This window comes from Cnephaeus nilssonii (genome assembly GCF_951640355.1).
Source record: "Cnephaeus nilssonii genome assembly, chromosome: 4".
Taxonomy (NCBI): Eukaryota; Metazoa; Chordata; class Mammalia; order Chiroptera; family Vespertilionidae; genus Cnephaeus; species Cnephaeus nilssonii.
The window spans coordinates 32,969,213-32,987,007 of record NC_137075.1 but is presented as its reverse complement, the minus strand read 5'-3'; the positions used below and the strand labels follow the sequence as shown (position 1 = coordinate 32,987,007).

General features: G+C 47.5%; 1 protein-coding gene across 2 annotated transcripts in view; it reads right to left on the bottom strand.

Annotated features, from left to right (window-relative positions):
* The window catches only part of SLC7A8 (solute carrier family 7 member 8), a 49,594-nt gene that overhangs the window by 5,988 nt on the left and 25,811 nt on the right, over nucleotides 1–17,795 (bottom strand). Inside the window, exons 1-6 of one of the 2 annotated variants that reach the window (XM_079768827.1) lie at nucleotides 16,178–16,318; nucleotides 8,866–8,991; nucleotides 7,173–7,326; nucleotides 6,436–6,559; nucleotides 4,895–4,998; nucleotides 635–731 (exon numbers count right to left, since the gene is read on the bottom strand). In XM_079768827.1, coding sequence (XP_079624953.1) covers nucleotides 635–731; nucleotides 4,895–4,998; nucleotides 6,436–6,559; nucleotides 7,173–7,326; nucleotides 8,866–8,890 — 504 coding nt within the window. In that variant the 5' untranslated portion in view covers nucleotides 8,891–8,991; nucleotides 16,178–16,318. Of the gene's footprint in view, nucleotides 1–634; nucleotides 732–4,894; nucleotides 4,999–6,435; nucleotides 6,560–7,172; nucleotides 7,327–8,865; nucleotides 8,992–16,177; nucleotides 16,319–17,795 lie in introns of those variants that run through there. The other variant, XM_079768826.1, reaches the window with a different exon arrangement.

Below are 17,795 nucleotides of genomic sequence, written 5' to 3'. Positions count from 1 at the left end.
CTGGGGCAAGAAGATCAATGGGGGTGGGGGGTGGGAGTGTGTGGTGATCAGCTGGGAGCAGAGGCACAACGTGGCAACCCTGTGGGCAACAGGTGCAGAGGAGAGCCAAAAAATACGTTTCTTTGGGAGGTTATAACAACTTGAGGAAGTCACTTCATTCTTACCCCAAAAGATGGGAGAATGGAAATGACCTGGCCTGAGAGCCTTAAAGTCTTGCACGACTCAGGTTCTTCCCTTGCTATATCTCTTGATATTAGTAAAGCGTGTGCATACAATTGCCAGACCAGTGGTCGGCAAACTGTGGCTCGCGAGCCACATGCGGCTCTTTGGCCCCTTGAGTGTGGCTCTTCCACAAAATACCACGACCTGGGCGAGTCTATTTTGAAGAAGTGGCGTTAGAAGAAGTTTAAGTTTAAAAAATTCGGCTCTCAAAAGAAATTTCAATCGTTGTACTGTTGATATTTGGCTCTGTTGACTAATGAGTTTGCCGACCACTGTGCCAGACTATCTGGGACCAGTGAAACCAGAAACAGAGGAAGGGTTACAGGGGTGTGTATGGGAGTGTGAACTCCCAGCTTAGAGCAAGCACAAGGGGAAGGGTGTGTGTAGGGCTGGCAGAAGGAGGGGCCCTTACTGTGAAGAGCAAGGCTGGGATGGGGGTGCAGCGCTTCACATGGATCATGGCCAGCACGCTGGGAAGGTGGCCCTCCCTGGCTCCAGCAAAGAACAGCCTGGCAGAGAGAAAAGCAGATCAGCCTGGGACGGCCCTCGGACTACAAAAGGAAGCTCCCTCCCCAGACCAGGCTCCCTCATCCATGCCCCCGCTCCGCCCACGCAGGAGCATCACCCCTCCAAACAGATAACCGCCTTCCCATGCACATCCTCCAGCCCACTATTCACGGGACCCACAATCCCAAATGCAGATGCAGGCAAACCGGACACAGCCCGTGGATAAGTGGATGGATCCTGGGTGTGTGGAGACCATGAGTGTGGCCTGGGTGGCTTGGGGTGACTGATGATTGTGCTGTCACTCTGTGGGTCTCTCTTCATGCTAGAGTGCTGCTGTGGGAGTGCTTCTCTCCTTTGCCTACGGCCTTAATCCCATAAAAAATGTACCTTCTGTATCCTCAAAAAATACATGGGGATTGAACTGTACAAGGAAGGACTTAAAAACATTCTTATCCTAGTCAGAAAGTAGTTATCTCTGCGGTGGGAATGCGTGGTGGGCCAGAAAGGTACACATGGGTACTTCGGGATATGTGGAGATGTCCTAGAGCTTGTGGATGGTGGCTACAAGTCTGTCTACAATTGTTGAAACTCATCCATCTGAACATCTATGGTCTGTGTATTTTATTGTATGTAAATTGTACCTAAAAATTTATATCTTTAAGCTACTTATTCTATTCCCATAAAGCCATCCTAAGGAAATTAATAGAGAGTTAGTGAAAGGTGCATATACAAAGATATTCTGATAATAAAAAAAAGGAAATATCCTAAATGCCTACAAGTAGGAGATTGATAACATTATGGTATATCCATAGGATGGAATATTATGCATTCATAACTATGTTATAGAAACGAAACTGATTACACCCAAAGCCAGTTAGGCTGACCGGATAAGAGTGTCGGTCTGTGGACCAATGGGTCCCAGGTTTGATTCTGGTCAAGGGCATGTACCTTGGTTGCAGGCTCCTCCCCTGTCCGGGCTCTGGTAGGGGCTCGTGCAGGAGGCAACCAATCCATGTGTTTCTCTCAAATAGATGTTCCTCTCTGTCTTTCCTTCTCTCTTACACTCTCTCTAAAAATCAGTGGAAAAATATCCTCAGATGAGGATTAACCAAAACAAACAAACAAACAAAAAAACCTGGTTACATGAAACATGCTCACAATATAATGGTAAATGAAAAAAGCAGATGATTTCATACTTTATGATTCCAATTAATTGAAAAATTATTTATGGGGCATGTACAAAGATATATGATTATGCCAACTATTTATTTCTAGGTAGTGGGATTATGAGTAATTTAAATTTTCTTCCTTAGATGTTATAGAAGCAATTTTAAAATTCTAAAATAGACAAAAAAATTTACAATTGGAATAAACATTATATTTTAACTTTAAAAAAATTAAACTTTTTATTTTAAGATTAGAGGCCCAGTGCACGAAATTTTTGCAAAGGTGGGGGTGTCCCTCAGCCCAACCTGAACCCTCTCCAATCTGGGACTCCTCAGGGGATGTCCAACTGCTGGACATCCCTCTCACAATCTGGGACTGCTGGCTCCCAACTGCTTGCCTGCCTGCCAGCCTGATCACCCCCTAACCACTCCCCTGCCAGCCTGATCGACGCCTAACTGCTCCCCTGCTGATCTGGTTGCCCCTAAGTGCCCTCCCCTGCAGGCCTGATTGCCCCTAACAGCCTCTGCCTCAGCCCCCACCACCGTGGCTTTGTCCAGAAGGACGTCCGGAAGGACATCTGTCCAAAAGATGTCTGGTTTAATTAGCATATTACCCTTTTATTAGTATAGATAATTATAGATTTTCATGCAATTGTAAGAAATAATATAGAGCAATCTTACATATCCTTTACCCAGTTTCTCCCATTGATAACATATTGCAAAACTATAATATAATATTAAGATCAAGATATTGATGTATTAGAGTTATTTATAAAAAGAGGAATTTTAACATAAAAAGCAGGCCTTCTTCCCCTTTCCTCTCTGGAAATAAAAGAGAATACTATAAACTATTAGGAGTCATTTACATATTAGTGTGACTTATACCACTTTATTTTAAAATTGATTTCTTAGAGGAAGGGAGAGGGAGAGAGAGAGAGAAACATCAGTGATGAGAGAGAATCATTGATTGGCTGCCTCCTGAATACCCCACACTGGGGATCGAGCCCGCAACCTGGGCATGTGCCCTTGACCGGAATCGAACCCAGGACCCTTCAGTCCGTAGGCCAATACTCTGTCCACTGAGCCAAACTGGCTAGGGCCACTTTTCCTTTTTTTCTAGGATTTTGTAGGGAAAGGAGTGCCTAAGGTGAAAGAGGAAAGGGTGGGTGTGATGGAGACAGAAATGCATAGAACCAGCACACTGGGTGTTCTGAAGAGAACTGTCATTTACTTTGTAATGTGTGTATGGGGGAGAGTGAAGCTAAAAACAGTAGCTCATCAGAAGTGTGGGAGTCGATTATGGGCCCAAGTACCCAAATGCATCACCATCAGTTGCCATCATTAAATGCCTAGGCCAGTGTCACTAGTTTCATGCAACCACGTGACATTGGCCCTCTACAATGCAGCCTCATGCACCCAACTGAGTCCCAGGTGCTCTGCGGGCCTCATCATGCACATAGCCAGGGTCCCACATTCAGATCCCTCCTCCATAGGCAGCCAGGACCAAGTGGGGTTGTCCAGATCCAATAGCATTGGTAAGTGGCGTCAAGTCCACAAGAAGCAATCCTTGCCCAGCTAGCTGACAACGGAGGAGACAACGACAGTAAGCATGACACACACCCACACACACTCCTACTCCTCAGGAAGGATCATCTTCTCCATACCCCAAAACACAAAAGAGTAAGAGAAAGAGAGAAGGAGGGAAAGAGGAGGAAGAAAGGAAGGAAGGAACTGGAAGATGAGCAGAGGAGGCCTGGTGGGTAAGCCGTGCCTCTGAATCAGAGGCTGATCACACCAGGCCACATCTCCTGCATGCACACACAGCTGTACCACATGCACGCAGACCACTGCTTGGCCTGCCTGAGGGACAAACCCCACTCTAAAGTGACTGTAGCCAGTCCCTCTCCTCCAATAGATCCCAGAGAGCCTCATGGGTCATTGCTCCTCCACCGCTCGCCCTTGGCTGGGGCCTCCAGGTGGCCACTGCTCCTGTGTAACACGCACAGGATGTGTCATAGGGTCCTGGGGAACAGGGGATACCCACACTCCCTTTTTCCTGCCTGGATCCTGAAAACATGGCACTCCTTTGTCACTTCACGGGAACTCCTCTCTGAAGTGATGGGTGGCTTTAGAAGCAGCTGAACTCAGGGACTTACTCCTTTGGCTGTATCTTTTGAGTAGGACTGTGCCCCGGGTGCAGAGGGGCTTTCTAAGAACACTGGGAAGACCCCTTGAACTACACTAATGGAATTTATGCAGCATCTGCTGTTCTCAGCAGATATATGGAGGTGGAAGATGGGGACTCCTGGGCCCACTTGAGTTTCTGGCTTCCCTGAGAGGGATGAGGGATGAGGGATGTAGCTTTAGACAAATGCTTTCTTTTCACTCTTTCCAAGCCCTCTCACTTCACATGAGTGAGTCCACTCGAGTCTCAGGGGTGGCCACTCGAAGACCTCCCACAGCTGCCTGTCTGTGGGGCAGAGAGGAGCCTGTGCCCATGGGGCATTCAAAGATGATCCCATCCCACCTGTAGACTGGTCCCAGAACTTTCCTGGGAGGCCAGCCCGGAGGCCCCAGGCACAGGCCCCTCCTGATCCCTTCCAGAGTGGGGTTCCTTTCTAGCCAGCACAGCCTGTTTCCAGAAGGGTGGAAAAGGGGCTCTGGAGACAGTCCTGCTACCAATTGCAGTCCCTGACCTGGGACTGCGTCAGGCAGCCGGGCCTCCTCAGCCTCCTGCTCCTCCTGAAATGAGGTGGGATGGGGCTTTTCACCACTCCATGTGAAGGCACATACATCATAGGTAACCACATGAGCAGCATACACCTCTCTGCGTCTACACTGATACACACATGCCCTCACGTGAGCAATCACCCCCTGCAAGGTCACTGCCCAGGTGTTCACACAGACCCTGCTGACAGAGACAAGCCCCCTACATATACACAGAGCAATATGCACAGCAGTGTGGCCCCTGGCCCTGAATGGACCTGCACAGCACTCACCGGGAGGAGGTGAAGAGAGACCCATTGACTCCTCCAAATGTGGACAGGGCAACAGAAATGGGCATGATCCAGGCCATGACCCCCAGGAGCTTCTCTCCAAAAGTCTATGAGCGAAAACAAGGGATGAGCAGAAAAGGAGAGGTTATATCTCTGCACCTGTGCATCACTGCTAGGAATGCTCCCTCCCAGGTCCACCCTTACCGAGTCTCTAACTAAGCTCCTGAGAGGAGGGATGGTGTTCGTGCCCTGTCCCCGATCCTACGCCAACACTTCCCACAGAGACACCTACACAGCAGGGAATCAATAACTGTTTTGGGCTAGCTAACGGAAGGAAGCAGTGTTTGGTAATAACAACAATATTAATAATGCTGATAATGAACTAACACTTGTTATCCTTGATTTATGGATGAAGAAATGGAGGCACAAAGCAATTCAGTAGATTGCCTAAGATTATACACCCAGGACTGGACACCAGCCATGTGAATCCAGGCCTCACTACATTGTACATTGGTGAGTCAGGCTGGTTGGGGCTCCAATCTCAGCCCAAGATTTAGGAGCTATAAGACCTTGAGCAAGGTTCTTCATTTTTGAGCCTCAGTTTTCCCATCTGTAATTCATAGGGTAAGAATTTCTAAATTCATAGAAACAAATTATATTGGGGGGGATGATAAGAAGAGGCTATTATGTAGACTGAGAAAGAAAAGGTGGTGAAAGTATAGACTAGTCTTCATGTATGGAAGGAATATAAAATATCAGGGGACCAGTGTTTCTATAGTTTCTGAGACAAGTACACACTTGATTTATAGCATATTGTGGGGAGTGGTTGTTTAAAATCGCTGTCCTGCTGGGAAGGCCAGTCTGGGAACACCCTGCTGTGGGACACTGGAGGGCCTCTTCCCTGAGTTGTCAGTGAGACAAATGATGACACTGTTTGGCAGGGAGAGAGCATGGCCCAGGTGAAGCCAGGCGAGGGAGCAGCACGTCTCCGAGGTCTTTCCTGGATATCAAGGACCCCAAAGCTTTGGACCCGCATGATCTCTTTCCCCAAGAGCACAGCCCATCCTACTTCCTAATCGTTTACTGGCACACACTTTTCCCTGATGAGTGCAGGAGTCGGACTGCATGCTTTCCTGAGGTGCAAATGGAGGCAGAGAGAAATGGCATGTCTTGTGCACGACTGCATCTTTCTGGGGAGAAGCCTGTCTCCTTTATACAATCATCGCATTTAGAGTTTAAAGTGCCCTAGGTCAGGAGTCAGCAAACTTTTGCTGTGAAGGGTCAGATGGTAAATAATTCGGCTTTGTAGGCCATACAGTCTCTGTGGTAACTACTCAGCTCTGCCATTGTGGCTCTTCTAGGTACAGCGTGGCCATCAGCTTGCTTCTGGGCACTTGAAGGTGTGGTTTCTGCCCTAAGGACTTGGGATGACTTCCAATTCCACAAATCCATGGATGGGGGGGGGGGGAGGGAGTAGGGGTAGCTCAGCAGGCAAATCTATGTCAACCTTCCTGGTTTGAGGGACCGTGAGTTTGATTTCTTACCACAGCGACTGCATTCGATGCCAGCAGCTCCTGGGGGGACATTGCAGTGACATAAGCGACATTGGCAAAGACATACACAAATGTGACCAGTGGGATGGAGATGAAGATGGCTCTGGGAAGGTTCCTGTAGAGGGAGAGGAGGTGAGAGGAGGAAGGCCTGGCACCTGGGACCATCTGCCTCATCATGAGGTCCAGGGAGTGCCTTCTGTTTTGCTGCATGAAGCTGACCTTGCAGCCTTCTGTGATGTTTCCTCCTCTTGAAGGGGCGGGGAGAGGAATTTATCTCCATATGGGCATGATAATTTAAAGGAAATGAAACAGCGTAGGCTGGAAATACATTCCGCGCCTATTGATTTTTCATTGACCAGAATCTCCACAATGCACCCCTTCCCCTGCCTCAAGACACAAAGACCCACCTGTCCCAAAAAGGTGAGTAAGATGCCTGGAAACCACTCAGGGCACATTTCATTCTCTATGGCAGTAGTGTTATCTCAGCACCATTTCAGCCTTTAACCTACTCTGGTAGAGTCACCGGGTCATTTTTCTTCTCCTGGCAGACTGTGTGGCAAGTGGTCTAAGTTCCTGGGAAATGAACTGTTTCTTCAGGATACACCAGGTCATGGTCAGAATTGGGGCTGGGAGGAGAATTGGGTAGTGGACACCTGTTTCCCTTTTTCCCGTAGCAGGTGCCTCGGCCTTCCCAGGGAGAAAGGAAGAGCTGGGCTATTTCAACTCACTTGTAGGGATCAACAAGTTCCTCAGTCACGTAATTAAGAAAGTTCCAGCCTCCGTAGGCAAAGGAGCCCTGAAGGAAAGCCAGTGCAATGAGGCCAATGCTCGGTTCCTGGAAATTCTCAAATGCATTCTTTGGTTCCAGCCAGAAGTATTCTCCTGTGGACACAAGGGGCAGGAGGCTGCTCAGCGAGACCAGTCAGAGGCCTGGCAGCCACTGGCCTCCCTGGTCTGGTCTCCACCACTCCCTGCAGGGATGATCCAGCTCTGTGTCTGGTCTCCAGTAAGCCTCATGAATTGGAGAAGTGGGACCGATAGGAGGAGGGACATATGGCTTGAGGACCTCCCAAACCTGTTAACCATTAGTTCAATGGGGGCTCAGATTCAAAGGATAGTTCTGAATGTCCTTTTTTTTTTTTTTTACAAGGCAAAGGTACCTGGAAGGAAAGGCCAAGGGAAGGTCACCGGGAGGGCAAAGTAACTTGGGGGGCTAGCAGGGTAAATGGGAGCTGGCCTGCTGGGATTTGGAGAGGCAGGATTAGGGCCCGTGGCAGTCTCCTGAGCACTTTCCCTCAAACTTAAATTTGTACATTTTCATGAAGAAAGCGTCAAGAACAACAGACATGCAAACACAAGCTTCCATAATGCTATATTAGCTCAAACTTGTTCCGCTTTCTTTGTCAATCTCCATCTGTCTCTAAGGTGTGTGTTCGGTCTCCCTTTTCATGGCATAGATTTGCTGAGGACAGGGACCTCAGCCAAGAGTTTATACATTTCCTTCCCATCCTTTAGCGCAGTGTCCTGCACACAGAGGTCCCTCCAGAAAGGTTGCTGACTGAGGTTGTAGTGAGACACAGAGTAACTGCTCATACTTTACTTATTCGTTTGTAATCTGGCATTGGGACAGTCAATAAGGAGATCAGAGTGATCAGGAGAAAGCACTGGGGCCAGATTAGGAGGGACTCTATTTTGAAAGTATAGCACAGTGATTTCCTTAAGTCTAAATTCCTGAAAACAATATAACCTGCTAAAGAACTTAATCCAACTTATTAAAGTAATCATGGACATTTTATATAGCAGAACCTTAATTATGTTTCCTGGAGTGAAAATCCAGGCGCCCGCACTGCCTTCGGGGCTTGTGGGCAGATGGGAGGTCTCCTGCTTGTCATCTGACTTTCTCCAGGAGGCAGTGACACTGGGCAGAGCCTTGTGGTGCTCCGGATCCCATGGAAACCAAACACAGACTGAGGCTTGAAAAGGACCAAATCCAGTGGGGAATGTTGGCAAGGGCCCCAGGAATGTAGAGCTCTCTCTTGTAGAGATTATGAGTAATTTAAAAACATATAAAATCTCCTCCTCTTTCCCCCCCATTTTAAGATAAGGACAAGATAACAATATGAGATGCAGGTAGCTTCCCTGGGGTTGGGGCGAGAGGGCAATAGGAGCCCAGAGATCTGGGGTCTTCAGAGTCATGAGGTCAGCATGGGAAGACTGAATCTGCTAACAGGCAAGACACGTTCTACTTCCCGTGGAAAATGGTTTCTCTTCCCCTTTGTCAAGCAAGTGAGGAAGGGAAGTCACTTAAGGCCAGAATTGGGAAATCTCAGGGTGTGCACTCACCCAAAGACAGTATGAGGGAGTGTGTACATTCAAGGGGTGGAAAGTTGGGCAGGGCCCCGTGGCTTCAATGACACTCACCTTTGCAGATCTGTACAACCCCCATGATGATGATCAGGGCCAGGGCCAGGAGCTTCCCAGCTGTGAAAATATCTTGAACCCTGGTGGCCCACCGCACACTGGAGCAGTTGACCCATGTGAGGAGCACTGAAATGAAAGACCCCAAACATACCATCAGGGGACCATAATGAAGCGGCAGGACACTCTCTGCACAGGAGCAGAAATGCTCTTTGCTCCTAATGATGGAATTGTAGTAGACGAGCCAAATCGGCAAGCTCAGCCCCAGTGTCCAGAAACTTTGGCTAGGTTAGTGGGTTATGAATGGGGATTACATGCCACAAATTAGAGCTTGGTCAGAATATGCCCTGCCCGGGGCTGGGAGCCAGAAGTAGGCATGGAAGAGTGGACACTGGCTTTGGAGGGGAAATCAGCAGCTGACCAGGGCACCATTGTAGGTTTTGTTTTCAAGCCATTGTATATTCAAGGAGCGTTCTGAGCAGCTGGTGGGATCCTCGATGTCATATTTCTGAGCCTGGTTTTGGGGCAACAGAGGTTTAGGGGAATTGTTTGTTACTTAGGGTTATCAAGGCATTACACATATAGAATACAATTCATTTTTAAGTGTACAATTTGATGAGAGTTGACAAATGTATTCAGTTATTTAATCGCTACCGCACTTTCTATTTCCAACACTCCAATGAGTTCTCTTGTGTGTTGTGTTTCTTTGACGTCAGTCCCTTCCCCTACTGGCAATCACTAATTTAATTCCTGACCCTATAGTTTTGCTTTGTTCAGAATGTCACATAAATGGGATCATACAATGTGTAGCCTCGTGTCTGGCTCCTTTCACTTATGCTTTTGGGATCCATTCATGTCGCTATATATATTCGTTTGTTCCTTTTTATTGTCAAGTAGTATTCTGTTGAATAAATGTATCAGTTTGATTTTCCACTTGGCAGCTGCTGGACATTAGGGTTGCTCCCAATTTTGGGTTATTATTAATAAAGCTGCTATGAACACTTGCACAGAAATCTTTAAGTAGATTGTAGAAGTCTTTGAATGGGGTTTTCATTTCTCTCAAGTAAATACACAGGAGTGGGGTTCTGGGTTACATGGTAAATGTTATCAGACTTTGTAAGAAACTCCCAAACTGTTTTTCTAAAGTGGCTGCATCATTTTGCATTTCCAACAGCAATGTGTGCAAGATCCTATTGCTCTGCATCTTTGCCAGCATTTGCTACTGTCGGCTTTAAAAGTCTTGCTATTCTAATAGGTGTTAAGTGGCATTTTTAAAAAAATATATATTTTATTGATTTTTTACAGAGAGGAAGGGAGAGGGATAGAGAGCTAGAAACATCGATGAGAGAGAAACATCGACCAGCTGCCTCCTGCACACCCCCCACTGGGGATGTGCCCGCAACCAATGTACATGCCTTTGACCGGAATCGAACCTGGGACCCTTCAGTCCGCAGACCGATGCTCTATCCACTGAGCCAAACCGGTTTCGGCTTAAGTGGCATTTTGTTACAGTTTTTTTTTTTATTGTCTGAAGTTTTACATATGTCTCCTTTTCCCCCCATTGACGCTCCCCCCCCCAAGCCATTCCCACCCCCGAGGGCAAAGCCCCATTACCCCCGTGTCTGTGTCCATTGGTTAAGCTAATATGCATGCATACAAGTCCTTTGGTTGATCTCCAACCCCCCCACCTCCCCTGCCATTTGTCTCTGGATCTATTTTTGTTCATCAGTTTATGTTGATCATTATATCCCACATATGAGTGAAATCATGTGATATTTATCGTTCTCCGACTGGCTTATTTCACTTAGCGCAATGCTCTCCAGTTCCATCCATGCTGTTGCAAATGGTAAGAACTCCTTCTTTTTCATTTATTTTATTTTTAAAAATATATTTTTATTGATTTCAGAGAGGAAGGGAGAGGGAGAGAGAGAGAGAAACATCAATGATGAGAGAGAATCATGGATCGGCTGCCTTCTGCACAACCCCTACTGGGGATTGAGCCTGCAACCCAGGCATGTGCCCTTGACCAGCATTGAACCCGGGACCCATCAGTCCCCAGGCTGATGCTCTATCCACTGAGCCAAACTGGCTAGGCTCCTTTTTTATAGCAGTATAGTATTCCATTGTGTAGATGTACCACAGGTTTTTAATCCACTCATCTGCTGATGGGCACTTAGTTGTTATAGTTTTGACTTGCCTTTCCCTAGTGACTAATGATGTTGAACATGTTTTCCTGTGTTTCTTCCCAATATCCCTATATCTTCTTGGGGCGCATGGGGGACTTTTAATCTGCCTCTTTTCCTAAGAGTCATAGGCTCTCACAGAGATTCCAAGAATGTGTAACCTCCAGGGCTGCAGGAGAGCTCAGGCTGAGTGCTACGATGGAGGGGCCCTCTGTTTTACCATCACAGTCCCTAAGTAAGCCCCGGGAGCCCTGTGATACAGGAACAGGAGTCTCAATCAACCTCCTGCTGGTTATGAAGTGCTTGAGAATAAAGGGGAAAAAGTTAAAATCCTTTTCCTCTCCCTCTGAAACAGTGACCAGGATGCCCCCTAGTTCTCCAAGGGTACAAGTCATATGTGTAAAAGCACAAGATTCTTTCTCTTTCCTTAAGCCACTATCCAGGCCTGATTTCACATATACAGCTGATCAAGTTCTATCAATAGCTTTTCCTGAAAGTGTGCATTTACTTTCCAAATATTTTCCAACCTTGATTCTGAGAACATTTTGGCAGAGTAAGGACCTGACATTATTCTTCTGTAACCTTCTTCCTTGTGCTGTCTCTACCTGGCAAACTCCTCATCTTTCAAGATCCAGCTCAAATGTCACATGTTCTGTGAGTCATTATTTTACTTATTCCTGACAATGTGCCTGCTAAGTAAGATTTATCAGCTGCATTTTATAGACAAGGACCAAAATTTGTCCCTCTGCTGTTCTGCCAGGCCACTCTGTTTATATTTAATTTTGGCACTTCTTTCTTTCTTCCTTTTTTTAAAAAAAATTTTTATTGATTTTTTAGAGAGGGGAAGGGAGAGGGATAGAAAGTTAGAAACATCGATGAGAGAGAAACATCGATGAGCTGCCTCCTGCACATTCCCCACTGGGGATGTGCCTGCAACCAAGGCACATGCCCTTGACTCGAATTGAACCCGGGACCCTTCAGTCTGCAGGCCAACGCTCTATCCACTGAGCCAAACCGGTTAGGGGAGCACTTACTTCTTTATATTATAATGTTTCTGTTTCTCTGTCTCCTTGTAGACTAGGAGGGTGGGGACTGTGACTTTTTCATGTTTTTAATCCCAGGGCATATTACTGATGCCTGCAGCTGGTAGGTACTCAGCAAATATTTGATACTTGAATAAAGAAAATGTCTCAATTCATTAGCCCTCCAATCTCATCACAGTCTACACATTTCACAATGCACACTAATCCCCCTGCTCATCAAAAGGAGACACAATCCTCAGTTGGCTTCACAGAGCCAAAGAGCAAGAGGAAACTTGACTTCAAGAGCAGAAGCTCTGAACTCCTCATGGAGCTGTTATCCAAGAGAGTGTCATATAAGGAGAACCAACACATGCTGCTGGAGGAAGGATTTTAAGCGCCTGAACAGTGAGAGCATTTTGTAAATACTCGAATGTTCCAGATGGACTGGGATGTCCTGATAAATACACATTTGGTTTATCTTACTCAATTCAATAAGGTTTTCAGGATCACATGTCTCGTGACAACCCAACCCAAATCACTCTAAGCAACTGGGTTTCTTCCTAGGGCTCTGAGTCATGCTAGGGATGAGGTTGGGCCCCTGGGTCCCAGGAGTTCAGCAGATATAAGTAATAATGACTAAAAAATAAAGGAGATTGATTTATGAAAGAAAGGAAGTTTAGAACACAAAACCCATGCATGTGGCTCAGGGATAGGTAAGGGTTATAGAACAAGGGGCAGAGAAGAAAATTATTCTCCACCAATGGGAGGAGCGGGAGGGCAAGGATGTGCCAAGAAAGTTCATGGAGGGAAATAAGGACAGAGCATGACAACTAAGCAGAAGGGGAATGTGGCCGTTTTCCCATGTGCAGGGATAGAAAACACAACATCATTTCCTTGTTAAGGCAACCAGGAAGACTCCTTCAAAAGGCCAGCTCCACAGTACCCTGGGAGGATCAGAGATGTTTGAAAGAAGGGGCATTGGTCAAACAAATTTGAGGTATGTGTCTTCTGTCCTGCTTATCGCCACAACTTCACAAGAACCCAGTCCTTGGCTAATATTTAACTTTTCCCCTTTACAGGGATCTTTCAGAAATAAAAAGAGAATTCCTGAGAATGAGGTGGGGAGACAGGCTGCCTGTGACACTAATCTCCTTGGAACAATGGCTGCAGGCCTTGGGTGACCTTTCACCCGAAGTTAGGCCACCACAGCATGTGACCAAAGGAAAAGAAGGTACTCTCAGTCTCCTGGTACCACAGGACAGCTTCCCTCACAGCAGCTGAAACCTGAGCCTCCATCCAGAGAGGAAAGGTCAGTGAGTGAAGGCAACACTTGCCAGGTGCTTGCCAATCTCTGCCCTGCTCAGGCTTCCTGACTCGGCCCGTCTGCTATCCAGCATCCCTTTCTGTTGCTGATGGCTCTGTTTTCTCTCTCTTCTCAGACAGATCCTGAATTCTGTATATACAGTGACCTCAGGGAAGCCACATGTAGATGGGGACCAGTGGCCACTGCAGCTTGCAATGTGAGGGTTTTCATCCATCCATCCATCCATCCATCTATCCATCCATCCATCCATCCATCCATCCATCCATCCATCCATCCTTCCATCCTTCCATCCTTCTATCCTTCCATCTAACCAGCTAGTCAGCCATCCATCCACCTATCCATCCATCTATCCATCCATCCGTCCATCCATCCATCCATCCATCCATCCATCCATCCATCCATCCACCCATCCTTCCATCCTTCCATCTATCCAGCTAGTCCGCCAGCCATGCATCCATCCATCCATGCCGTTGTGATCTATAAAGGGCCTACACATGCTAGGCACTTTAGTAAGTGGGGGAGTTATAAATAAGACTCAAGTCCCTGACCTTAGGAAGTTGACATCGTAAGAGGGGAGATGGGTGAGCTAAAAGGATCACAAGACAATGTGGTAAAGGTAGAGCTCTTCGTGGAAGCCAGCGGGTGTCCATGAGGAGTCCCTACCTCAGCCCAGGGGAATCAGAGGTGCTTCCTATATGAGGGAGAGACCCGAGCAACAGGGAGAATTTTATAATTTTGGCCCAGCTGGACAAAATAATAAAAAGACATAAAACTCTGGTTCTTGTTCATTGTAATCTGACTGTGGGGGCAGTTGCTGCTTCTCTAAAGGTCCCCATGGAGACCTAGGCTTATCTGTATTTCTTGGGCTTTTTCTTCTTTGTTTCCTGGCTTTAAAAAAAATAAAGGTTGGAAAGACTATCAAGAAGATGCTTAAGTCAGGGGTTGGTTTTAATCAGCCCAGTTTGAAAAGACTAATGTCAAGGTGACAGGAGGGATTAAAAAAATGAGTCAGGCAAGAGTAGCCCCGGTAATCTCATGCCCTGCCCAGAGCCCAGGGCCTCTCCACTGCCAAGTAGGAGAGGTGGGATCTGAGTTTCCTGCCTGTTTCCTGCAGAGAAGGCATCTCTGGCCCCATCTCACCACTGAGCCTCAGCCTCTGATCCCTGGGGAGTCACAGAAGCCTCTAATTTACTTCTTCCCTCTGACAACAGCATCAGAACTCATGGGGACAGGCAGAAGAATGGCATCCCAGAAATGTCAACATCTTAATCCTGTGAATATGTTACCTTACATAATGTAAGAAATTCTGCAAATGTGACTAAGTTAAGGATCTTCAGACGGGGAGATTATTTTGGATTATCTGACTGGGTCCAATGTAATTATTTCCCCCCCCCAATGTAATTATGAGTCCTTTAAGAAGGAGGCAGGAGGGTCAGGGTTAGAAAAGGAGATATGATGACCAAAACAGAGATCAAAGAAGGAGAAAGAAAGCTTTGAAGATGCCATCCTGCTGACTTTGGAGATGGAAGAAGCGGCCATGAGCCAAAGAATGTAGGGGGCCTCTAGAAGCTGGAAAAGGCAAGGAAACAATTCTCTGCAGAGCCTCCAGAAGGAACACAGCTTTGCTGACCTTGAATTTAGGACTTCTGGCCTCCAGAACTGTAAGAATAAATCTGTGCAGTTTTAAGCCACTAAGTTTGTGGTAAGTTGTTCTAGCAGCAATAGGAAACTGATACAGAGCCAAACCCCCTACAGATAGGCCAGGAAGCAGGATGACTACATACCCTTAAAGAGAAAAGCTTTTAAAGAGCAACCAGGCAGCATATACCAGGACCCCAAAGGAGTCCCTCTCTTGCCTTGCAAGACACCAAGTGGAGGGAAGTGGTGTTGATCTCTACAAGTGGGCAGTGAACGTGAGATCAGCAATGTGCTGATCCAGTTGGCAAATTTTCACACCACATGAGCATCCCAACTCTTCCACACCCTGGTCTTGTCAGTGGTACCCAGGGTCATTGCTGACAGTGCCACTTGGGGCTCTGAGTCTGTTACCTGAAGATACTGACCAGGTTGCTCTCTGGGCAGCAGGACATGAGATGTAGCAAAGAAGGGGAGATTAAGATGACTACTCCTCAGAAACCAAGGGAGTCATGTCCATTGTCCTCAGGGCTTTAGAAAATAATTGTTCACAGGCAGACTTGTTTCTCTGCCTCGTGTCCACTCCCCTGGGCCCTTGTCAATGTCATTGTCACACGTTCCCTGGAACTCAGGGAACTCCATTTGGATTTCTTGGTCTTGCTGGCTTGCCCCTTTCTCAGGACTGGGCTGGGGGGAATTTGGAAAGCCTTGTTTTCCTTTAGAATTTCCAAAACGAGGCTTCTCCTTGTCTTTTCAGAAAAGAGAAAACAGGCAGTAGGAAGGGTGAAGACAGATGGTGAAGAAGAGAGAAGAGTGAGCATGAGAAACAATAGAAGAAAGAAAGGAAGGAGGGGGGAAGAGAGAGGGGGAGAGGGACATATGCGGGGAGGAGAGAGAGAGAGACAGAGAGAGATCTTGAGGTGCAGAATAGAGAGAGAAGGGGCCAGGACAGAAAAAAGAAAGATGGAATGTACTAAGCAGGCAGTTACTGAAAAGGGAAGCTAGTGACACCACTCTGTAGAACTCAGAACAGCCTGTTCCTGTCCGTAACTTCAACATCAGCACCTTTCCGGGAAGGAGCTCCTCAGCCCTCCGGAGCAGCAGTAAGTTTCACCTGGTTATGTGCCTGGCAGAGTGCAGGTCTGTCTCACCTTTGGCCGTGGTGTGCACTTCTCTGCCTTCTGCCACGCTCTGGCCAGCTCCCCCTGACTCCCTCCCTCTGGACCTGGAGCAAAAGGGGCGCGCTGGCGCCCCTCGGAGCAGCCCTCCGGCGCCCACGCTGGAGCTGCGGTGAGCACCCAGCCAGCCGAGAGGCCGGGAGGGGAAGGGGTGTGGCGACGCTCCGCCCTGCGATAGGCTGGCCGGCTCCTTGGCCGCCTCCCTTGCCCGCGGAAGGAACTGGGCACGTGTTTCTAATTGTGGAAAGGCTGCTCTGGGTGGTTTGCCTAACCGTTTCCAGATCTAGGAGGTAACTAGTGCCGGCTGCCAAAAGGCACTGATAGGCAAAGAAAACACGGAGCCCAAGGCTCAGATAAGGTTCCGGTTCTGCCCATGCAGGCCAGCCCGAGCTCTTTCCTCAAAAAGGCTGGAGGACAAATCCTTCCCTGCTCGCCTGGGGCCAAGACGTTTTCATAAGGGGTGAGGAGCCGCCTTATAAAGTCTCAAGTCTCTAAAAACAAACGTTAGTATTATTGTACGCGTAAATCATTTGATTGGTGAAAGATAAATCTATCAAAACAAAGCAACAGCAACCAAAAATATCCAAGTAGCCCTTCCCTGTAAACTAAGCTTTGCTCCCGGCTTCTGTGAGGTCCATAAATAGGCTTTGAAATAGACCTAGCCCATCACCCACACTACAGTAACATTTCGCCCTGCTCATCCAGCCCCTTTCTTCTGGAAACACGGACACCGGTTGAGAAGTCTCAGAAGCCCCTCTGAGAAGAGGAGTTGTGCTGAGCCTTCTGGAAGGGCCTCCTCCAATGACAAGGCAGAGGAGGAGAGGTGCAGCGACGCTGTGAGCCTTTGGAGACCCTGAATCACAGCTTTTCCTGGAATTTTCAGCTAAGCTCCTACTCCTACCCCTTCCCTTTTATCCTGATCCCTCCAGTGGCAAGTGCCAGTTGCTGGACCTGGAGCTTTTGCTGAATCACCATCCAGTACTGAGTTCAGCCAAGAAGCCCAAACACCCTGCTCAGCATTTTCCAAGAGCTGAATAGTTCTCTCTCCAGCATGAGCTTAGCAAGGCTCCTGAGCTGAAGTGGAGGAGGAGAGAAAAAAAACGGGACACTCGAAAAGCAGGGAGACAGACATAGTGCACCATGCCACCTTGGGGAGCCCCATTTTAATCCTATTCATTACTGTTCCAGCCCAGGCCTGAAGGTAATTCCTGTTATCTCACGCCCCAATTCTCAGGGCTGATGCCTCCCAGACTCGGAGCAAGGGGGATGGGAAGAGTTCTGAAGGGGTCTGCACAGAGCTTGGGAGGGCTAGTCTGACTCTCATCCTCAGATAGCATCCACCAAAATCTGCAGGTGCTCAAGTCTCTTACGTAAAATGGTCTATAAACCTGGTCTATAAACCTGAACTCAGGCTGCAAAATTCCCAAGACTGGACAGTGTGGATGAAAAAAGGGATTCTGGGGAAAGTAACCCCGCAGGGTGGTCTGATCATAAATTTCTATCTGGGCAGGTCATGATAAGTAGTCATGCCCCAGGCATGTAACTTCTTTAGTAAAAGGCTTATCTTTGCCTTAAGCAAGCCCTGTCCATT